This window comes from Panthera onca, chromosome D4, assembly GCF_046562875.1.
Source record: "Panthera onca isolate mPanOnc1 chromosome D4, mPanOnc1 haplotype 2, whole genome shotgun sequence".
Classification (NCBI taxonomy): domain Eukaryota; kingdom Metazoa; phylum Chordata; class Mammalia; order Carnivora; family Felidae; genus Panthera; species Panthera onca.
The window spans coordinates 4,755,175-4,777,250 of NC_138351.1; the positions used below are offsets into that span (position 1 = coordinate 4,755,175).

Sequence of the window (22,076 nt, forward strand, 5' to 3'; positions counted from 1 at the left end):
CATTTGTATCTCTTTTTGGTGTTTTTCAATTTTTCTTTTTTTTTTTTTTTTTTTAATTTATATCGTAGTTCGTTAACAGGGAGTGCAATATTGGTCTCAGGAGTAGATTTCAGGGATTCATCACTTGTATACAACATCAGTGCTCATCACAAGTGCCCTCCTTAGTCCCCATCCCCCATCCAGCCCATCACCCACCCACCTCCCTCCGTCAACCCTCAGTTTGGTCTCTGTCTTTCAGAGGGCCTCCAAGGGCTGCAGCTCAGGAAGGGCTGGCCTCCAGCCTGGCTCTACCGTGACTACCTGTGTGTCCTTTGGGAGGGCATTGACCTCCGGAGCCCGATGCCAGGTCTGTGAACTTGGGCACCACTACCTTTCGTGATGCGGGCAGGTCAGCCGACGCCCCGAGAGCGAGTGCTTATGAGCCTCCCCTTGCTATCCTGCCATCTGGGTCACTGTCCCTCTCACGGCACGAATGGTGCACACCCAGGCTCTTTGCGGCTCAATCGGGTCGATCCTCTGTGGCATGCTGATGCTTTTTGCGCAGAGCTGTCCCTCCTGTAGGTCTGGGGCGCAGTCGGCTTCGGTTAATTTTGCAGACACATCCCTGTGAGTTTCCTGGCCGCACCTAAGTAAACCGTCTACTGACTCCTTCCAGCTCCAGGTGTCGGGACAGGGTGTCTCTCCATGTTGGGTGTTCCGGGAGACAGCACAGCCTTGAGTGTGAAATCCAAAGTCGTGCTCACGACACAGAGGCGTGAGTGCGCAGCAGATGCGTGTCGCAACCCGAGACAGGTGGAAAGTTATGTCTCCCGCCCGTGCGCGATGGCCGTCTGCCAGGAGACCTGCGACAGGGCCCAAGGAGAGCTGGCGCCCGCACCCTGACCCTGCACACCGGCCCTGCTGACCTGGAGACTGTATCTGCTCAGCCTTGCCAGCCCCCTGCCGGGAATTGCCATCCTGCTAAGATTCCTCTAGCATTTCTCTCCTTCATGGTCCAGCCTTGTAGGGGAATTTGATACTTAAAATAGGTTAGGGTTGGGGGGTGCCTGGATGGCTCAGCTGGTGAAGCATCCAACTTCAGCTCAGGTCATGATCTCATGACTCGTGAGTTCAAGCCCCGCATCGGGCTCTGTGCTGATGGCTCACAGCCTGGAGCCTGCTTCGGATTCTGAGTCTCCCTCCCTCTCTCTGCCCCTCCTCTGCTCGTTCTCTGTATCTTTCTCTCTTTCAAAAATAAGTAAACATTAAAAAAAGAAAAGAAAACAGTCATAGTGATTTTGGGTGTGTACTCAGAAGCACTTGCCGTAGATGTCTTATCCCACGTAAGCGCGTCCCGGTGGGTTGAAATCACGTGGTCCGGGTTCTCCGGCAGCTGCAGGGTCCCTGCAGTCTGTGTGAATGAGGTGTGGGGACAGGAACGTAAGAAAGAGTGTCCAGAAGCGGAAAGCCTCCGCCAGGCCCCTGCGGACAGGACAGGAGAAGCCACGCGTCTGTGGGGTGACCAGGGTCTCCCTGCGCGTCACCTGGGGCGGGACCACGGAAAACCATGGCTGTTTTCCGGCCGGTCCTGCTTCCCTGTGTGGTCTGCCCTGCGGAAAGGCCGGGGACAGCTGCCAGCCACATCCAGGGTGCCTTCGGGCCACGGTAGCTGGGCCGGGACGTTCCGGGACCTGCTGGCTGCAACCCCACCCTCTCCCTCCTCAGGAGAGCAGGGTGGGACTTGACCCGGTGACACCTTGGATGTCATCCTGTGTTGACGGATTCTTGGCTAAGCGCCAGCTCACCTGTGAACAAGGAAGCGTCCTCATGCAGGAGCCCCGCCCGTGAGGCGCACGTCTGCGTGTGCCCGGAGCCCCCGCGGACAGGCCGCAGGGGTAGCCCTTGCTCCCCGGGGAAGGTGGAGCGGGTTTTCTGGGCCCGGGCATCGGCAGGCTCGGCACAGGATTCTGACAGTCCTCTGCGGCTCCCTTTCTCTTTCTCCCTCTCAAGATAAATACATACACCTTCAGTGATTTCTGTTTTGACGTTAAATCGCTTGAGGTGGGCTGGTCGCTTAGTTGCAACCACGAATGTCGAGAGTTAACCTGTATGTTGACATGAGGGGCTAATAGCTGCGATTTGTGCGGCCACGTCAGCGGAGAAGCATCAGACGGCCCAGAGCGAGGTTCTCTTGTGGGGCCCGAGAAGCCGGGTGCTGGCTGAGCCACGTCGGCCTCTCCCTGATGGGCCATTAGTGGCTTCCAGCTCTGGACGCGTGGCCAGAGAACTCTGGTTTGAAGGTCTGGATGATATTTTCCACTGTTGACACTTCTCCTCGCCTGTGGACATTAGCAAAAAGTCACTCTGTCCAGCCAGCCTTAGACTTACGTTTTATTTCTGAAACACGTGCCTCTATTCTAAGAAATGTGCTTTCCTGCAAACCCAGATCAGGGAATGCTTGGCAGAGATCGCTCTGTGTGGTCCAGTCTCGGACGAGCAGCGGTGTGGCCGGACGGCAGGCCCCGGGGAGGCTGGGGACAGCGCTGCGGGGCAGTCTCGCCGAGGGCGGGCTAGTGGACACAGGGCTGACTCGGGCCAGGAGCCACGGCGTCTGTGTCCACGAGTCGCCTTCCACGTGGCCAGATCCTGCATGCAGAAGGCACCGCCCACGGCTCCCTGCAGACCCGCCAAGGGTGGTCGTCTGTGGGGACGTCGGGGGCGGCCCCGCTGTGCCCACCCCAGCCTGGCCGTCTCTTGTGACTAATCGGCCAGCCCCTGCCCAGTCCCCAGGAAGCCCTGTTGTCCCTGAAGGCTGGACTCTTTCCTCTTACGCAAATTCACCGAACTGTGAGGTTGTTCCCTTTACTCAAGCCCCACACTTAATTCTCTCAGCTTGAAGCCACAGAGGAAATTCCCAGGCAAATCTCTATCACGGCTGCTTTGCATCGAGGCGGCCGTGTGCCTCTGAGTGTGATACGCCAGGGCCATTTGTTACTTTTCTGCATCTTTCTGATTTTGTTCCCCTCTGTGGCGGGGCTATAGCAGAAATTGTCCGCAAATGTCTCCCCAGAGCGCCGTTAATCGCTGCCGCTGTCGCCTCCGTCCATATGATATGGGGAGGCTCTGGGGCCCGGTGACGCGAAACCCACCCCCTCAGCACGCTAAGTGCTGTTGGAGATGTTCTCTGCAGGAAGTGGAAGGAGACGCACCCTGTGGTCGAGGGTTCAGCACCTGTAGGAGCCACGGCTCAGTGGGTCTTAAGAAAAGCAGACGTCCTGAAGCACTTGTCTGGGCTTCTGACACCCAGGACAGATGGGGCTTAAGAAAAACAGAGGTACAGAGACACAGGCCACCTCTTCTGTTCCTACGCCAAGGTTCAAAGCACTGAAATGAACATGGGTTTAGGGAACAAGAATAACAAGTTTAAGAACATAGACTTTTGTTTGAGAGATAGAGAGAGAGGGAGGGAGAGAGAATGAACAGGGGAGGGATGGAGAGAGAAGGACAGACGATCCAAAGCAGGCTCTGCACTGCCAGCACAGAGCCCGATGCAGGGCTCGAACTCACAAGCCGTGAGATCATGACCTGAGCCAAAGTTGGACACTCAACCACCTGAGCCACCCAGGCGCCCCTGAGAACATAGTCTTATCCCAAGGCCACACTGTGCATCTCTGGCCACAAGGATGGGCCTTTGCAGTGGAGGTGAGGAGGGAGAGATCCCGTAGCCAGTCCTCATTTTTCACAGATTCCACGTTGGTAATTCGCCTCCTCGCTGGAACCTAGTTGCAGCCCCCAGCCTACGTTCTCCGTGTCTGTGTGGTCATTTGTGGGCGCGTGCAGGGCGGTGAAAGATGGGAGGTCCAGACACCCCGTTCCCAGCTGAGGCTTGATAAGGCGACGCCTTGCCTCCTTGTCTGGCCTCACGCTCCACACGAGGGTCCTTCTTGTGGTCTGTGCAGGGCCATGTTTTTGCGTTTCTTTGTGCTTCTGGTTGGTGATTGTGCCGGGAACGGCCCAAGCTTAGCGCCGCGGTGCTGAGTCATGTGCCGAAGTGCCGACAAGCTAGGTCCCTGGTCCCTTTGTGTGGTTCCCCCGCGTGTGTCGATCCCCGTGCTGGCAGCCTCCGAGCTGGCCACACTTTGAAGAGGGTCTTGGGGGAAGTGGAATCGCGTGGGCAAAGTGACCAGGAGGGCGGATGCCCTGGAAGTAACGTCAAGGGCGCGAGGACGGTGAACCGGGAGCGGAGCCCTGAGTGAGCACTGGACGGGCATCTGGGAGAGCAGGACCGGAAGTATTCTGGGTGTCCTGAGGGCAGACGGGGGTTCCGGGCTGCAGGAGGAGAGGGAGGGGGTCCGCTGAGAGACCCTGTTCTAGCAGACCCGTCCAGAGAGCAAAGCGGCAGCTGCACGTGGGGAGTCTGCGTTGTGCACAGCGTGCGTTCCCCGCGGAAACTCCAAACAGGAGAGACGAGCACGTTCCCGTTTGCAGGCATTTTGGGAGCCCCCGGGAAGGCACAGGGTGTTAGGGGTGCAGGTCAACACTTCCAGATCTTGGAGCTCCCGTGTGAAGGCAGGAAGAGCTGGTTGGTGGTGCATGTGATGAAAGAAACAAACCCTTCATGGGATAAAGATGAATGGGGTGTGTCATCAGCACAGACCTCTCGGAGGAGGTGACGTGGGCCGAGAAGACCAGCCAGGGGGACGTGCAGCAGCCGGGGACAGGAAAGGCCCCGGCACTTCAGGACAGGGCGGTGTGGCCCGGCGTGGCGAGCACGGGTGCAAGGGGGCAAGATGAGGAGAGGCTCGGGCCAAACCAGGGAAGAGTTTGGGATGTGACGGGGGACAGGGAGATGGCTTGCCGACATCAGAGCAGACCAGGAGCAGGGCAGGTCGGGGGAGACCCATCGATGTGCGTGGGAGGCGGTGGCTGCCACCAGGGTGGTCTGGGGAGATGGTGAGAAGCTGTGGCTTTGAGATGTATGGAAAGGAAAGCTGATGGGAGCTCCCTGGAGACCTGGCCCCGCCTCGTGCATGGAGCTCACTGCTTCCTTACGGGACGGACGCACCCGAGAGTGAGCACGCCATCTTCTGGATCAATGTAGGTCAGTGCACCATGACAGGGAGGGGTCTGGACACTCTAGGGTGTCATCCTCAGCAGCTGCTTAGGATCAGTGTCATTTCCCCAGGAGGATGGGATGCACCCCAAATCCCCTTGGGGGCACGTGAAGGTTGGTCGCCTGTCAGACACTCGGGAGGACACGTCAGGTGAGCAGTTCAGGTCAGGAGCTCGGGGGACACAGGTGGCCATGCCAGCGGTGGGGGGTGGGGAGGAGGCCGTGCAGGGAGAGATGCGGTTGGAGACCCAGCCCCGGCCCTGGGTTGCAGATTAATAAGCAGATAAGGAGCCACGGCATCAGGGGTCAGCGAAGAATATAGAGACTGACCCCCTGAAGTCGAGGCACTGGGCCCGGTCCAGTGCTGCCTGAAGCTCAAGCCAGAGAGGGCGGGGGCGTGACCTTGGGTTTGGCCACGTGGCGACGTTAGCAAGGGCGTGGGAGTACAGGCCAGGCCGAGGACGTCGGTGGGAGAGCAGAGGACGGTGCGGGGGTTTGGACAGAGAAGAGAGGGGCACAGCCACCCACCGACCTCCCAGCCGCTCCTGGCGCGTACATGTTACCCGTGTGTGTGCCCATGAGCTTTCGAAGACAAAACGAGATCGCTCTGCACTCACTATCTTGAAATCTGCTCATATTAATCAACCAGTATTTCTGGCCACCTGCCATGTGCCCGGAACAGTTCCAGACACCCAGATGGGGCCGTGAACACCGGTCTCCACCTCGGTCCCAAAGCCAGCACACTGGTGTGGGGACGAAACAGGGATCACCCTCAGCGGGAAGTCATGGTGTGTTGACTGAGCCTTGCCTGTGCAGATGAGCCATGGGTGGGAGGGAGAGGGATTGTCATCTATGCAGATGAGCCATGGGTGGGGGGAGGGATTGTCCCCTGTGCAGATGAGCCATGGGGGAGGAGGGATTGTCCCCTGTGCAGATGAGCCATGGGTGGGAGGGAGAGGGATTGTCCCCTGTGCAGATGAGCCATGGGTGGGAGGGAGAGGGATTGTCCCCTGTGCAGATGAGCCATGGGTGGGAGGGAGAGGGATTGTCATCTATGCAGATGAGCCATGGGTCGGGGTGGGGGGGGGGGGGAAAGGATTGTCACCTGTGCAGATGAGCCATGGGGGGGGGGGAGGGATTGTCACCTGTGCAGATGAGCCATGGGGCAGTGGAGGGATTGTCACCTGTGCAGATGAGCCATTGTGGGGGGGAGGGATTGTCACCTGTGCAGATGAGCCATGGTGGGGGAGGGATTGTCCCCTGTGCAGATGAACCATAGGGGGCAGGAATTAATCAGCAAAGGGGGAGGTGCTGCCCCAGGCATCACAAAATAGGATTTCGTGTCATGAAACATTTTTCTATTATGAAATGCACGTTGAACCCGTGTCATAAATTGGCCCCAGAGGAGCAAGTGATGCTGTTGTGTTTTGAGAAGCTGGCCACACAACACCCTGAAGCCTCACCTCCCTGAAAGGTACCTGCGCAGGTGCTCAGGCCGAGGTCGGGGGGCTTAGGGGGTCCGGTGTGGGCCTCCCAAAGGCCCTCTTTGTTTCTCAGTTTTGAGCTTTTGAATAAAGTGGTTTTGCATGTGTAGAGAAAGAACTGGGAACATTGAACTAGCAAGCATTAGGTAGCGTTTCTTTCTTTTTTTTTTTTTTAATGTTTATTTATTTTTGAGACAGAGAGAGACAGAGCATGAACGGGGGAGGGGCAGACAGAGAGGGAGACACAGAATCGGAAGCAGGCTCCAGGCTCTGAGCCATCAGCCCAGAGCCCGACGCGGGGCTCGAACTCACGGACCGCGAGATCGTGACCTGAGCTGAAGTCGGACCCTTAACTGACTGAGCCACCCAGGCGCCCCATTAGGTAGTGTTTCTAGGCACTGTTGAGAAAACTATCCTGATGGGCGTTAAACACAGTTTGAGCTACAGACTTTCCCTGGGGTCGGAAGAAAAGGCAGATTTAGCCTGGAAGCAGGTGCTGGGTGGTGGGGAGGGGGGGCTGCGTCGATGGGCACGCGGAGGAAGGTGCACGGCGGGAAGTCACCGCGGGTACCTGGTTCGGTGGCAGGAGCAGCCCGGACGAGGGCCGAGTGAAGACGCACAGCCTTTGGGGTTTGCCAAGTGAGCCAGAGCTGGTGTCCGAAAAGCAGGGCCGAGAACAGCCGTGTGGCCGTGAGCTCATGGGGACGATGGCTGGAGCCAGGCAGCCTGTGTTGTGCACAGGAGGTTGGAGATCAGGAGAAGGCCCTGGGTGGGTGGTGGGGACGCAGGAACAGGGCATCACAGACACTGTTCGTTCCGCAAATTAAATAGTCCGAGAATGTGCCCTAAGCTGTCCTTGCACGAGCCATCTCTGCTGTCGGAACCCCGCACCACCACCATTGGCCAAATGCGTCGACCCTGAGGTCCCCAGGCAGGGTCCCCTATGGCAAATCACACCCCCCGAAAAAGGCTGCTCAGCCCAGGGGGCGGGGGATGGGGACTGCTAACGCTGAGCACAGCCAGGCCTCCAGGCCACCCCCTCTGCCCCTGAAAGCTGAAAGGAGCCACCTGCTGGGAGATGAATGTGTAGGACCCTCCCCTGGGGGACGGGCCAGCAGGTGCCTTGCCCCGTCCTGTCTTGTTCTGATTCCTTCCAAGGGCCCTACATGCGAGAGAGCCAGCACCCATGTCCAAAGCAACAAATGACAAATTTTGAAAATGGTTGTTATGTTGTTGGGATTTAGGTAAATTACAAAGTGTTTGTTCACATTTAAAGTATGGTGCTTGAGGGGCGCCTGGGGGCTCAGTCGGTTGAGCGTCCGACTCCGGCTCAGGTCATGATCTCACGGTTTGTGAGTTCGAGCCCCCCGTCGGGCTCTGTGCGGACAGCTCGGAGCCTGGAGCCTGCTTCGGATTCTGTGTCTCCCTCTCTCTCTGTCCCTCCTCAACTTGTGCTCTCTCTCTCTCAAAAATAAATAAACTTTAAAAAAAAAGTAGGAAAAGAAATAAATTGCTTCCAAAAGACATCTTCCCAGAGGTGTTTTTTGTTCATGGCATCCTTAGCCCATGTGCAACTGTAGGCTATATGTAACAAAGCAAACTGTGGACGAAGAAAAACTGATCATTAACAGTCCAGTGCTGATGAGGAAGCCAGAAGACTATTTAATCCTTAAATTATAATAAAACTGATGTCTTTTGCGGGGCTCACTCAGGAGATTGGGCAACATCGCCTGGAGAAAATCGTTCCCTCCGTCAGGCATGTATTCTTTTTTTTTTTTTTTTTTAAGTTTATTTATTTTGTGGGGAGGGGCAGCAAGAGTGAGAGAGAGGATCCCAAGCAGGCTCTGCGCTGTTAGCACAGAGCTCGACGAGGGGCTTGAACCCACAAGCCGTGAGGTCATAGCCCGAGCCGAAACCAAGAGTCAGGGGCTCTGCCCAACCGACTGAGCCCCCCAGGCACCCCAGGTAGTTATTCTGATGTTTTATCGCGACGTGTAGGAAAACCCATGGTGGAGAAGCTGTCTCCCATCATCGTGTGTGTGTGTGTGTGTGTGTGTGTGTGTGTGTGTGTGTGTGAGACTGTCTACACCTGAGTGCAACGTGCAGGGGCACGCGCTTTCCTCCCCGGATGTATGGACGGGGTCGCCTAGATAATTCTCCATGAGTGACAGGCCCTTTCGGTTAAAATACACACTGCTTTGGGTATCTGGGGATTGGCAACGCGTAGACCCTTCTCTTCTCCAGCATCCACTCCATTCCTGAAGTGCGTGTGTCTGCTCAGTGCCGTCTTGGTGACAGATGTCCTCGTCGAATGTGGAACCCGCACTGTTTCTTTAGTATCCTGGATTCTTTAGTGCCTGGATGTGGTCTGGAGAAGGACAGGGAGGGGACAGCGTGGCGTCCGAAGCCAGGGGCCCTGACAGGTTGTCTGTCTTCATGCCCCAGGGCAGCGGCTGGCCCTCCCCCTGCCCAGGCCGAAGGCCCGTGAGCCGAGGTGCCTGCGGCCTTGGTGCTACGTGTGTGAATGTGGCTGCTCCTTCAGCCGTCTGGTGTCCGTCTACCAGACGAGACGCAGTAGACCCAGCACCCAGGTCTGTGTTGCACCGCGTGACCGTCATGACTGTCCCCGTCTGGAGAGGGTGCCGGGCCGGGCACCTGCGGGTCGTTGGGCCAGCGCCTGAGCCGTCTTGCAACGAGACTTCCCGTTGCAACGTGTCCTTAGACTTCTCTGTCCCGACCGGAAGAGGAAGTTAATGGGGTCACCTTTGTCCCGTGCTGTGTTTTGGGGCTCGGTGCCGAGAGGGCGCCTTTGGAAGGAGGAGCCCCAGGCCCCTGGAGGGAAGAGCTCTTGGCCCCATCGGGAGGGCCTGGCCCGGGCTCCAGAGGGTCCGTGGTTCCGCGACCGTCCTTGCCGCTCGCGTCCTGACCGATGTCCTGTCTTCTCTTGCCAGGAGGACCCCCGCGTGCGCCCGCGGCCCGTGGCGGGGAGGCGCCGGCATGGCGGGAGGCGTGGCGGCCGACAGCGCCAACCACCTGCCCTTCTTCTTTGGCAACATCACCCGGGAGGAGGCGGAGGACTACCTGGTGCAGGGGGGCATGAGCGACGGGCTGTACCTGCTGCGCCAGAGCCGCAATTACCTGGGCGGCTTCGCGCTGTCCGTGGCGCACGGGAGGAAGGCGCACCACTACACCATCGAGCGCGAGCTCAACGGCACGTACGCCATCGCGGGCGGCAGGGCTCACGGCAGCCCCGCCGAGCTGTGCCACTACCACTCCCAGGAGTGCGACGGCCTCGTCTGCCTCCTCAAGAAGCCCTTCCACCGGCCGCCCGGCGTGCAGCCCAAGACCGGCCCGTTCGAGGACCTGAAGGAGAGCCTCATCCGGGAGTACGTGAGGCAGACCTGGAACCTGCAGGTGAGCGCCCGCGCCCGGCCGCTGGGGGACAGCGCCCCTCCTCGGGGGGCACCCCGCCTGCCGGCGATGCCGGTCGCCGGTCACCGGCTCCCTCGGGGCCCCTCCAGACGGTCGCCGCGGCGTCAGCCGTGTGCGCGGACCTGACGGGGTCGCTCTGCGCACACGGATGGGCTCCCGATTTTACGGCTCCGGGGGCTCCGTCGCAGAACGTTCCGGACGAGCAGAGCCGGAGCTCCAGCAGCCCGGGCTTGGCCCCTGACGCCGGCTCCCACGCCCCGCAATTTACGTCCCCGGTGCCCTGGGGACGGGCACGTAATCTGCCAGTGACGTGCCCCTGCCCATCTTTCTCAGCCTCTAGGCGGGTGACCCTGAGCTCGTTGGTGTGGCCGCAGGGAAGGGTGCATGTGTTCAATTCACACATATCGGCAAATTGTCATCCGGAAAGGCCCCAGGGGCTGGGACCGCCGAGTCCCAGCCTCACTGTCAACAGCACCCGATGTCAGGAGCCACCGGGCTGGTTGACGGTCTCCTGCTCGGCCCCGTGCGTTCGGCCCTTTCTCTCTCGTTCCCTGGATGTGCGCGTCCTGCATTGGGGGTGCCGTCCCCTGCACACGGACATGTGCGGCACAGCCTTTCTGAGGGTCGTGTGCAGTGACTGCTTTCTGCCCTTGAATACAACCTGCGCCAAAGTCACCTTGCACACAGGGAGCAGTACTCTGTGTGCGGTCGTTGTCATGAGCGTGGAGTGGACGTGCCCCAGGCCATCTGATTTACTTGGTTTTTTTTTGCAAAGTCAGATGCAGCAGATCTGTGGACTGGTCATTCAGGCACAGTAACACGAACCTTGTCAGACGTACGTTTCTAGGGTTTTGACCAACACCCCGCACCGTGTGGGTCCCACCCCAATCAGGGTCTCCTGCCCCTCCCCCGGCCGGCCCCCAGCAGCCCCTCACCAGCCATCTGTCCCACAGTGTAGCCTTTTCCAGAATATCACGTGTGAGGGGACTCACGCAGCCGGTACCCTTTCGGGCCGCCTTCTTCCTGCACCCAGACCTCGACTGGTGGTGTTTGGGACGCTGCTGTGGGATGCACCCTGTCACACAGAGCTGCTGCTTCTCAGACCATCTGTGCAGTCTGACCCACTTTGCATCTCAGCTCCCGCCTATCTTCCCGCCTCCCTTCCACCCCCTAGTTTGGGTTCATTATATATTTTTTTATTTTTTTAATGTTTATTTATTTTTGAGAGAGAGAGAGAGAGTGAGCAGGGGAAGGGCAAAGAGAGAGAGAGAGGGAGACACAGAATCGGAAGTAGGCTCTAGGCTCCGAGCTATCAGCACAGAGCCCCACTCGGGGCTCGAACTCACGGACTGCTAGATCCCGACCTGAGCCCAAGGCAGACGCTTAACCGACTGAGCCACCCAGGTGCCCCTGGGTTCATTATATTTTTATTTTTACTTTTCCTGGTCTTCTTTCTAACTTCCAATAATCTATGCTGGGGTCTTCATTTATGGCTGCGGAGAAACCTCTCCCCTGCCCACTGAGCACGGTGGGGAAGGGAACCCACCCAGCCGTCGGCCCCCTCCCGTTTTTATTTTCCACGTTGTCATGGTCCTTTCCTCCACGCCCTGTGGCCACATGTCCTGCAGGTACAGACAGAGAGTGAGAGCTCAGAGGAGACAGGAAAACCACGTCTCCCTTGTGGTTCACATCCCAGGGCTTCTGAGGTGTCGGGCAGGGCCGGGCTGTGACGCAGAACCACAGGGTCAGTGCTGGGCTGTGATCCATGAAGGGCAGGAGGCCTGTCCTCTGCACCTCACGGATGATGCCGGACGGTTTCTGAAGCCCCATCCGGCTTTAAAAGGCCAGGCTCTAAAATCTGCATTGTCACTTACATACTTGAAGGTATTTAAATCCTATACAAGGATCTTACTGGTTTTATGTGGCGAATGAACGAATGACCACGTCAGGACTTAAGACGGATCGGAAATGATCTCTGCGACTTTTACACGTTTTTACTCAGTACCTCTCTGCCCCCTTTTCCTCGCGGCAGGGCCAGGCTCTGGAGCAGGCCATTATCAGCCAGAAACCACAGCTGGAGAAGCTGATCGCCACCACAGCCCACGAGAAAATGCCCTGGTTCCACGGCAAAATCTCACGGGTCGAATCGGAGCAGATTGTCCTGATCGGATCCAAGACAAATGGAAAATTTTTGTAAGTACGGTCTTCTTCCCTGTCACCTCCTACCGACGGGCCCGCTTGGACTGTTGGGGTAACTTGGCTTCCCCCTTCCTGGAGCCCACGTGGCTCCGGGGAGGGCTCACACACCATCACAGGGCACCACCCACACGGCCCGCTGTGAAGACGTTCCCAGACAGAGATGCCGCTCGTAACCCAGCGTTTGTCACCCAGTCCAAGCCCAAAGTAAACACTCTTCTCGGGCACAGGGGTACGTGAGTTAGAGAAATGGTATCAGCCACAGAGCTTGCTTTACGTGCCAGGATAGGGCGCGTGACGATCGTGGGCATCCATCTGAAATAAAAACACTGTGTTTGTTCACTCAGTGCCCCAAGGTCTCAGACTTGACTTCTCTCTTTCCTTGGAACTACATGGCGCCACTGAGGCAGATAATCGAAGAGAATTCTGCCTTGTTTGAACGGTTTCCTTGTTAACCTTAGGGATCGATGGGCCTCAATACTCGGGATCCTGGAGACTCAGGCCACCTTGGGGCGGGGTCAGGGGTCAAGGACAGCACCGCGCTGTCTTGGGCAGGTGTCAGCCTTATTCCCAGAGGAGCTGTGGCCGGGGACGTGCCCACCTGTTTGTCACTGCTCAGGTGCTAAGCGGGTGCCTCAGAGGACAGTCATTCGGTCTCACCTTGGACCCTTACAGATGGCACTTGGCCCCGTGGTCAGGCACGTGTACTCACTCACACCCAGGTGACTTTTAACTGTTCCTAGAACTAGGAGTGTTTTTGCTGAGTATACATCTATTAAGAATTTTTTATTCAGATTTTACTATAACAGCTCTTATTTGAAAAACGATCTTAAACGCAAAACTCTTCTTTGAAAAGTGATTCTGAAAACAAGAGCGGGGTAGCCCAGGTCGGCACGCAGCAGGTGCTGGAATGCTGATTTAGCAGCCTCCATAGCAGCCTCCAGCAGAAATCGTGTGTGGGAGATATTTGTTCCTCGGGTGGCCCCTGTCAGCTCATTTCCCCCTGAGGTTTGGACTTTTACCGTCTTCTTCGGAATCATTTCCAGCACAAATGTCACGGGCCTGCGTGAAGTCAGCCCCGAGTGGTGTAATCCAAAGAGTGAGCGAGGCTTCTCTCCTCGCGGGTCCAGCACCTGATCCCAGGCTCGCTGGAAAACAGCTGTGGTCAGAGACGGCGGCCTGCTCCCCGCTCAGACGAGGGGCCCCGCCCTGGGACAGCCGAGGGCCCAGCCAGCTGCCAGTCCCTTCCCCAGGGGTCTTCTCCTGCCTCGTCCAGGTTTTCCTATAGAATGTCTTTCCTGCTGCTTTCCAGTCATTTCAGTTGACTTACTGCCTGCGAACCAGCATTCACTAGAATCCGTAGCTGTGGAGGCACTGAATGCCGACGCCACTCGGCACGTTAGAGACAGAGGAGTGAGCACGCCACCGTCTGCCTCCCGAGCCACACATCTCAGTGGGAGAAACAGGCACCGAACCGTAGAACAGGAGCCGTGGAACAGGTGGCTGTGCAGAAGGAAAGGGACAGAGCACGTGTGTGGGTGCCCTGGGCGGGTGGACGTGTGCCGCAGGGCCGGGCCTGGGAGGACTGGCGGGCGCTAGAAGGGGGGCGCTGTCCACCTTCAGGAGGGTGTCAGGGCGGGTTCAGCTCAGGTTCGGTGGGACCCGTCTGGCTGGGTGTAGAAAAGAGACCATGCAGAGATGCAGGAGTACGGACACTCAGAGGCCACACTGTGTGGTTCGTGTGTGCTTGAACCCAAGTGCGGTGTTCGTTATTCTCCAGACGTCAGGGCTTTTGCGTTCTGGTGCCTGAACGCAGGAACCGTGTGGATGCTTGTTGGACACAGGGACGTGGGTGCTGGTGCGTGGCCCTGTCCCGTGGCTCTGTGCTGTGCTCTGTGCACCCTGGTCAGGGCCGGAGCTCTGTGTCTCTTCTGTGCACACGTGCCCTTCTCGTGAGCACGGTTCCTCTGTGTCCGCTGGGGACCATGGCACGTGTTTCCGTGAGGCGGAAGGCGGGATTTCAGGATGAACACTGCCGCGTCCGTCACCCTTCTGTTCCCCCGATGTTTACGGTTCCTTGTCCGGCCTCGTCTTGCTGCCGGACTTGCCCCACGCGGGGCTGGCCGTCTGGCTCTGCATTGCTGCTGTCCTACATGGGTCTGTTCCCAGCCCTTCTAGGACACGGTCTGGCTCCAGTCAGCGGCCTGCCGGGTGCTTCCCACACCCCCACCCCTTCGCACGGCCTCGCTCAGGGCACTTGTTTCCTTCATGACCCCGTCTTTGACCCCAAGGCCAGCCTGCCCTCCCTGGGACCTCCCGGCAGCACCTGGCAGAATTGACAAGAGTCTAAGAGGCTCTCAGATCCAGAAACAGAACGTAATTTTTGTGGCTCTTAATAATGGGCATCATGAACTTGATTTAAGGTAAGTTGGCGCGTGTCAGTGTGCTGTGTGTAATGCCTAGCACTTGGTAGGAGAATAGTAAATACAGATCTCCTCTACTTATGATGGGGTTGTGTCCCGATAAACGCTTCGTAGGTGGAAAATATAGTAAGTCGAAAATGCATTTAATATACCTACGCTACTGAACAGACACCATAGCTGGGCCTCGCCCGCCGTGGGCGCACTCAGAACACATAACGTGAACATACCGCTGGGCTAAGTCATCGACCGAAGCCGATCTGATAGTCAAGTGTTGACAGTCTGGTGTGGTCTCTGGAGCACTGGGCCGAAAGGGACACACAGAACCTATCGACGCTGTCAGCGTTGAACGCGTCGTTCGCCATCTTGACGGCATGGATGCCTGGGGGCCGTGGCGCCCTCCCCAGCATCACAGAGAGAACCCTGCCTCACATCCCCAGCCCGAGAAGAGATGCACCTTCAAACTCTGAAGTATGGTTTCTACCGGATTAGTGTCACTCTGTGTCCATCGTAAAGCTGAAAACTCACAAGTGGAACCATCGCGACTTGGGGACTGCGCGTACAAGCTGATTTTGAGTCTTGAACGGCCACAGGCAGCAGGGGCCAAGGGGCACCTGTGGGAAATCCCGAGTGCTTGCAGTTTCCGCTTAAGTAATAACATGGAGAGTCAAATGGGGAAGTGAGAGAGTTCATTCTAGAACCTCCGATTTACATGACGGTTCGACGTGGCCAGACCCCTCTCCTGGGAAAACACATGCCCTGTGTCACCCCTAGAAAACACGGAGGAAGAGGCAGAAGTGTTTCGAAAAGGCCTACGTGAGGTTGTGAATCTTTGCCATGACGGTTTAAGATGCAGAAGTTAAATCCCGGGAACTGCTAACCACCAAGAGAGGCCGTATCTGGGGGACACTGGCCAACTCAGATCCAGTTTTCTCTCCTCACGAATGACAGTGGGAAGTCCATTTGTGGGGGCAGAATACTTGAGCCAGAAGGGACCTCACTGCCATGAGTGTGAGTCCTTGGTTTTCAAAGGGGGACTGAGGCACGAGGGAGCCTACCCCAGGTGGTCAGGCGAGTGGGAGTTGAGAGCGAGGCTCCAGGGTCCTGATGGCTCTGGGCTGAGAGTCCAAGGACCCCACCACCAGCAGCTGAGTCCTAACCCCGCACTCTCCGTGCAAGGCGTGGCTCCAGGGCGCGTCCACGGGAAATGTCAGCCTTTCCCCTGTCCCGTGTCCTGTCCACACAGCCTACCCGGGACCACGTGGGTCTCGAGGGTGGACCATGATGGGATTGGTGCCCTTTAAGGAAAAGAGACTGGAGTTCTCTGTGCATGCACACATAAGGGCAAGGCCATGTGAGCACCCAGCCACGGTCCTGCGGGTTGGGGGTCAGGGCTCTGCCTTCTGGGGACACCAGGGACCAAGGGCTTCGTGAAGGTGCAGCCCCTCGGCTCTCTGAAACCTCACATGATGACAAGGTTTGCCGTTTTGAGAAATTAGTCACAGCCCAGGTCTCCCTGAAAAATGAATTTGTTCGAAAAGGTAAACAAAACTTCTTTTGCAAAATTTGTGTCCCCCTTCCCCCAAAGGAAGGACCCAGGATTGGTGGGGTCCAAAGCATATACGGTTCGAAGATCTTCTTTTCTTTTTATTTTTTTTGAGTTTTTTTTTTTTTTTAATGTTTATTTATTGGTGAGAGACAGAGAGAGATAGAGCATGAGTCGGGGAGGGGCAGAGACAGAGGGAGACACAGAATCCGAAGCAGGAGCCCGACGCAGGACTCAAACTCACGAACCACGGGATCATGACCTGAGCCGAAGTCAGACGCTTAACCAACTGAGCCACCCAGGCGCCCCTGGAGATCCTTGTTTAAAAAAAATACAAAATATATTTTTAGAATAAGAAAAAAATTGCAATAAATTACATTTTTTAAAGCGGGAAATACAGTAAACATACAAAACTTAGAAAACCGTAACGTAACTTTTTACTCAACTGCCTGACACATCTCAATAGTGCCTTTCATTTTCTACATTTTTTCAACTGTGCAATGCTTGATCTCCTCCTCCGTGGACAATGGTTTAGTAATATTATTTCCCACGTGTGGAAAAAAGAAAAAACGCAGTCCTTCCTCTGGGTTTACAACTCATTATTAGTAAGGCACGCACATTTTCGGGATCATTGTCGACTTTGGGAAAGGACGTTGGAATGGAGGAAGAGTGCTCTTCTCTGGTCATGGTTAAGTATCGTTTATACATCGTACAAAACCCTGAGGCTGTGCGGTCACATTGCTGGGCCCTGCTTGGGCTGGATGGGCCTCAGCTCGTGGTCCAGGCAGCATGGAGCCCGGGCACCCGCACGCGTCCCCCAAGTACACATCACAGGGGCCCAAATGTAATGTGCGACGCCCTTCATTTCATCACGTAAAGTATCTTAGAAAGAAAACACTCCAAAAGTTCCATTTCCTGCAAAAGGAGAAAAGTAGAATTCTCGCTTTCCTTGTGTTTGGTAGGCGGGTAAATATTTGATCATTTGTGGCTTAAAGTCCTTTTAGTTCTTACAGAGCCGAGAGCAACTTCAAGGAGACCTTTAAAATACACAGATGAGGGGCGCCTGGGTGGCTCAGTCAGTTGGGCATCCGGCTTCAGCTCAGGTCATGATCTCACAGTTCATGGGTTTGACCCCCTGTGGGGCTCTGTGCTGCCAGCTCGGAGCCTGGAACCTGCTTCGGATTCTGGGTCTCCCTCTCTCTCTGCCCCTCCCCTGCTCCCACTCTGTCTCTCTCTCTCTCTGTCTCAAAAATAAACACTGAAAAAAATCTTTAAATAAATAAAATGCACAGATGGCGGCTCCCTAAATAGTTGAATTAATGTTACAAAGAACAAGTAATATTTCAGATTTGTCAGGGGACTCAGCAAGCCAGGAAATCACACCGCATTTAGAAGCATGCTGTTCGGAAAGAAGCTACGGAAATCGTCATCCTTGCAAGAGAATGTTCCTGCCTTCCGCCAGGTACGTGCCAGGCACTGTGAGAGGGGCCATGGAGACTGACCAACAAGACTGATTCCGGCCCCGCCCTCGCCACGACACCCGAAGATGTCACACTGAGAAAGACGGACATGCCACAAAGGGTGTGGGGCTCCATCGGTCATGGTCGCCCCGTGTAACCGAATGGCGCTGCTGACACCCAGTATGTTCTTTATTTTATTTCTGTGCACCTGTCCATTGCCCCTCAGTTGCACTGTTCTGAACGCCATTAGTGCAGGGATGGCTCGCCCCCATCGTCACGGGTGCAGCGCTCACAGCAGGGTCTCAGCGAGCCCCGTCCTCCTGGGGAAAGGGACATTGAAAAGTGCCCTGAACAGTGAGGAGAAGGGAGTTAGGGCAGAAAGGGAAAAAAGTGCAGAGTCTCAACACTGTGGCCTGGGCGTGGCCTGGCCCAGAGCAGAGACTGGAGTGACAGCCAGTCAGAGAGACAAGGAGCCCCTCCTGATCCAAAGGGGGGCCTCTGAGCAGGTGCAGAGTAGAGGTGCGGCTTGCCCTTTCCAGCCCCCTCAGAACCACTGATCCCCCTAAGTGCCTCGCATCTGAAATTCAGGTGGCCCCTGACAGTCCTCCCCTGTCCCCTCCAAGGAGAAACACACAGTTTACTCAGAATCATCTTCATGTTACCAGCTATTTCCAGGTAGAGTGTGATGCTTCCGTTATTTTCTCCCTTCCCTTCCCTCCCCCCGATATCCTCCCATCACACCCTTCCCGTCCTGCTTGTCCCTCCCTTAGGCACACACGCATGCCCCCTTGTGCCTCTCACATTCACGGCTCTGTGGGAGTCCCTGCAGAGAAAGCAGTCAGCAACGTGCACTGAGGGTCCAGCGAAGGCTCACCGCATTCTGTGCACAACTGGGGACGAGGAGGTTCAGTGACAGTGGCCGTCTGAAGAAGAGACTTGCGTCCAGCCAGAATCGGGTGTGCAGCTCAGAGCTGAGTGGCCTTTGTCTAGTACGGACCCAAGCTTGGGGATACCAGATGGCGGGCCTGTTGCCCTTGAATATTAGATGATACCTTGACCAGTGCTGTGCAGTCTCCCAGCGAGGTGGAGGCCTCACTTTGAAAATAGGAATCAGTGATGCTTTTATTGTTTTTTTACATTTTTTTAATGTTTATTTATTTTTGAGAGAGAGAGAGAGACAGAGCACGAGCAGGGCAGGGGCAGGAAGGGAGGGAGACACAGAATCCCAAGCAGGATCCAGGCTCCAAGCTGTCAGCTCAAACCCATGAACCGCGAGATCATGAACTGAGCCAAAGCTGGACGTTTAACCGACTGAGCCACCCGGATGCCCCATTAGTGATGCTTTTCAATGCAATTACGACTCATTGCCATTCAAGAAATACACAGTCACAATATGGCACGTTCGTCAGAGACACTGAGATGGCTTATAAGGATGCACGCTTGTATTCCCTGTGAACAAGGAACAAATGTGATTTAATTTGCCTCTCTGGCCTCAGATTGCTCAATGACACAACGGGGAAGGAAGCTGATGTTTTGTCTGAGTTGTTACGGAGGCGAACAAGGTACCGTGCACGGAGTTAAGCCTAGGTGGTCGCCGTGTGTCTGCTCCCTACAACCATGGAGTCTTTTCTTCCATCAGTTCTGGAAAATATTCAGCCAGTTTTTCCTCAACTGCTACTCTCTTTCTTAGCATTCGTTCCTTCAGAGGCTCCTGTTAAACATCTCATAGACCTTCTGAATTCATCCTGTGTATCGTTTCTCACGTTCTGTCGTCTTTTCTCCATGTGCTGGCCTGTGTAATGTCTTTGTGTCCGTCCTTCCAGTTCACTAAATGGCACTTCATGTGTCTAATCTGCTTTTAAACTGAACCACTGTTTTCTCCCGCCACCAATGACATTTTTTTTTTTTTTTAATTTCTAGCGGTTCTCTTTGTTGCGGTGGTGGTTTCTCTAACATTCCTGGGCATGTGTAGAGTATTTTATCGCTTGGTCATATTTGCAATTCCACCTTTTTTATTCTTTATTTTTAGAGAGAGAGGGAGAGAGAGAAAGAGAGCGAGAGTGGGGAGGGGCAAGAGGGAGAGAGAGAGAGAATCTCAAGCAGGCTGCACCCTCAGTGCCGAGCCTGATGCGGGACTCAGTCTCAAAACCCTGAGATCGTTACCTGAGCTGAAATCAGGAATGGGACGCGCAACGGACCGAGCCCCCCAGGCGCCCCACGATTGCCCCTCTTGTTTCCTTGAACACTTCGTACACAGGGAGCTCAACCTTCCAGTGATCGGTGACTCCAATATGAAAGTCCTTAAGGGTTCAAACCTCTGTGTCCTCCACTCTCCTTCCCTCCCTGCCCTCGATCTCGTAATTCACGTTTCCTTATGTCTTCGTGATCTTTTCGAGCTCAGTTTGATCGCCATGCACCTGTGGGAATCCTGAGCCTCCTGTGTCGGGACTGCTGTCTCCCAGAGCCTGGGAGGACCTCTTCTTCGGGTCCAGCGGCCCCGCTGCCCTGTCCGCGGCAGGGCCATAAGCATATTTGCCCTTACACCAAACCCACATTTTTGTTGTCGCTCTTTGTATTTACTGCCCCCTTTCCCCAGCTCAGGCTCCACCTCCCTTCTTGTTATATACTTAAGTTTGAAAAGCAGGGTGTGGGTTTAGGAAAGCCCTTGCCCTTGTCCGCTGATGAGTGAGATCGGGTGGGGCTGGCCCCCAGCCCCACGTGCTGCAGTGACCGTCCGGTGCCCCCATCAGCGGTCAAGGGACACCACGTTGTTTGACACGTGTGGCTCTGTGGGTCCGGGTCAGCGTCGCGGCACGGCCTGTCTAAAGTAAACGTTCAAAGGGCTGTGGGCTGATGACAGTAGCAGCCCGTTGATCCGACCAAGGCGCCCGTGAAGCTGAGAGGAGGGGCATGACCCGGTTCCACGGGCCAGGGGAGAGACGGAGGCGTCAGATGCGGACCCGCATTCCGTGCCGGTCCTGCTTTGCATGGAGCGTACATGTGCCTCCTTTCGCTATGATGCAAGGCGACGGTGCCCAGAAGGTGCATTTCCCTGCGTCTCTTGCGGACCGGGAGGGCACCAGCCCTCCAGCTCTCCTCTTCCGTGGACGGTTGGCCTGAGGTCCCGCCCAGCACGTCACTACCCTGGACGGGAGGGGCGAGCCCTCCCAGTCTGTCCGGACAGCCCACTCCAGCCACGGCCATCGTCGGGTACACACGGCCACCCCAGCCCTCATCCCCTCCAGCCAGCCACGCTCTGTGGCTCTGTGGCCACACAGGAGGCTGTGCCCTGCTGTCCTGTTCTGTCTGCCGCAGACATGGCACAACGTGTCAGGACCTGGGTGGCAGAGAGGGGGGTGGTCCTCCCCTCCCTGCCACTGCCTGGGCATTGCCAGCACACATCCTCTCTGATCTAGGAGGCGTCGGAGGGTGGACAAGGGGGCAGCTGCTCCAGGCCTCCACCCCACCCCCCACCCCCCACCACCCCTCCTGGGCCAAGGGCTTGGGCATCTGTTAGGGGCAAGGCCAGCCCAGCCCAGAGCCTGAGGCACGCAGCCTGGGAGGCGGGGGGCTCTCCTGCCCTCTGCTGCCCTCCGACCAAGGAGAGTCGCCGTGCGACAGCTTTGCCGCCCGGCTACAGTTCACAGCACCGTGATAACAAAACACGAATGTGTTGTCGGCTTGCTTCTTCCAAGAGACCCACAGGGGAAGAGACATTCTGGGGCTTCCGCGAACGTGCCTGAGGCTGGCTGGCCCCTAATGCAGGAGAGGAGCTGGGAGCTGAGCCTTTGCTCCCCCTCTTTGCGGGGGAGGGGTCAGTGCCACAAACCTGGTGGGAGTGCTGGGGCAGAGCGAGCTTTCTGGGGGAGCAGGAGGGGCCGCTTCGGCTTCCAAACCAGTTTTCCGCGTGTGTTAGATTAAAAATAGCCCAGCCCAGGATCTGCCTGAAGCCAGCAGATACCTCACAGCTGCCGGCCGTTAGCGTCACCGGGCCTCTGGTCCTCGCCACCTACAGAAGTTGGGCCTGTGGGTTTCCTTCTCTGCCCTCGTTTCCTGCCAGCTGCCATGGGGGGGGGGGGGGCCTGTCAAGCAGCTTGTCTGCTGCCCGGCTGGCTGTCGCTGCCGGGATCCCCGTGAGCTGGCCACAGGCTGCCTGGCTGGAGCTCCGGGACAGAAGGACTCTGCTTCAGGGCCTGTGCCCTGGGGCTGGGGGTGGCGGGGGGGGGTACCAATAGGGGGTGGGAGGGGGCCGAAGGAGGTGTGTGCTTTTGCAGAAATCCCTTGTCCAAAAGCAAGACCCGCCGTATCTCCTCCTTGCGCCAGATCTCTCTTTATACTGTTTTTCTCACGAAACAGAAAACACACGAGTGAGTGCATCGCCGTGTTTAGGTGCAGATCCGTGAATACTCACAAAGCAAACACTGCCAGGGGAGAGAAGGAAAACCA

General features: G+C 56.6%; 1 protein-coding gene across 2 annotated transcripts in view; it reads left to right on the top strand.

Moving 5' to 3' along the window:
• Positions 1–22,076, top strand: part of SYK (spleen associated tyrosine kinase) — an 84,162-nt gene that overhangs the window by 24,033 nt on the left and 38,053 nt on the right. For both annotated transcript variants that reach the window (XM_060610228.3, XM_060610229.3), the window contains exons 2-3: positions 9,528–9,990; positions 12,041–12,201. In XM_060610228.3, the coding sequence (XP_060466211.1) occupies positions 9,574–9,990; positions 12,041–12,201 (578 nt within the window). In that variant the 5' untranslated portion in view covers positions 9,528–9,573. The remainder of the gene's footprint in view (positions 1–9,527; positions 9,991–12,040; positions 12,202–22,076) is intronic.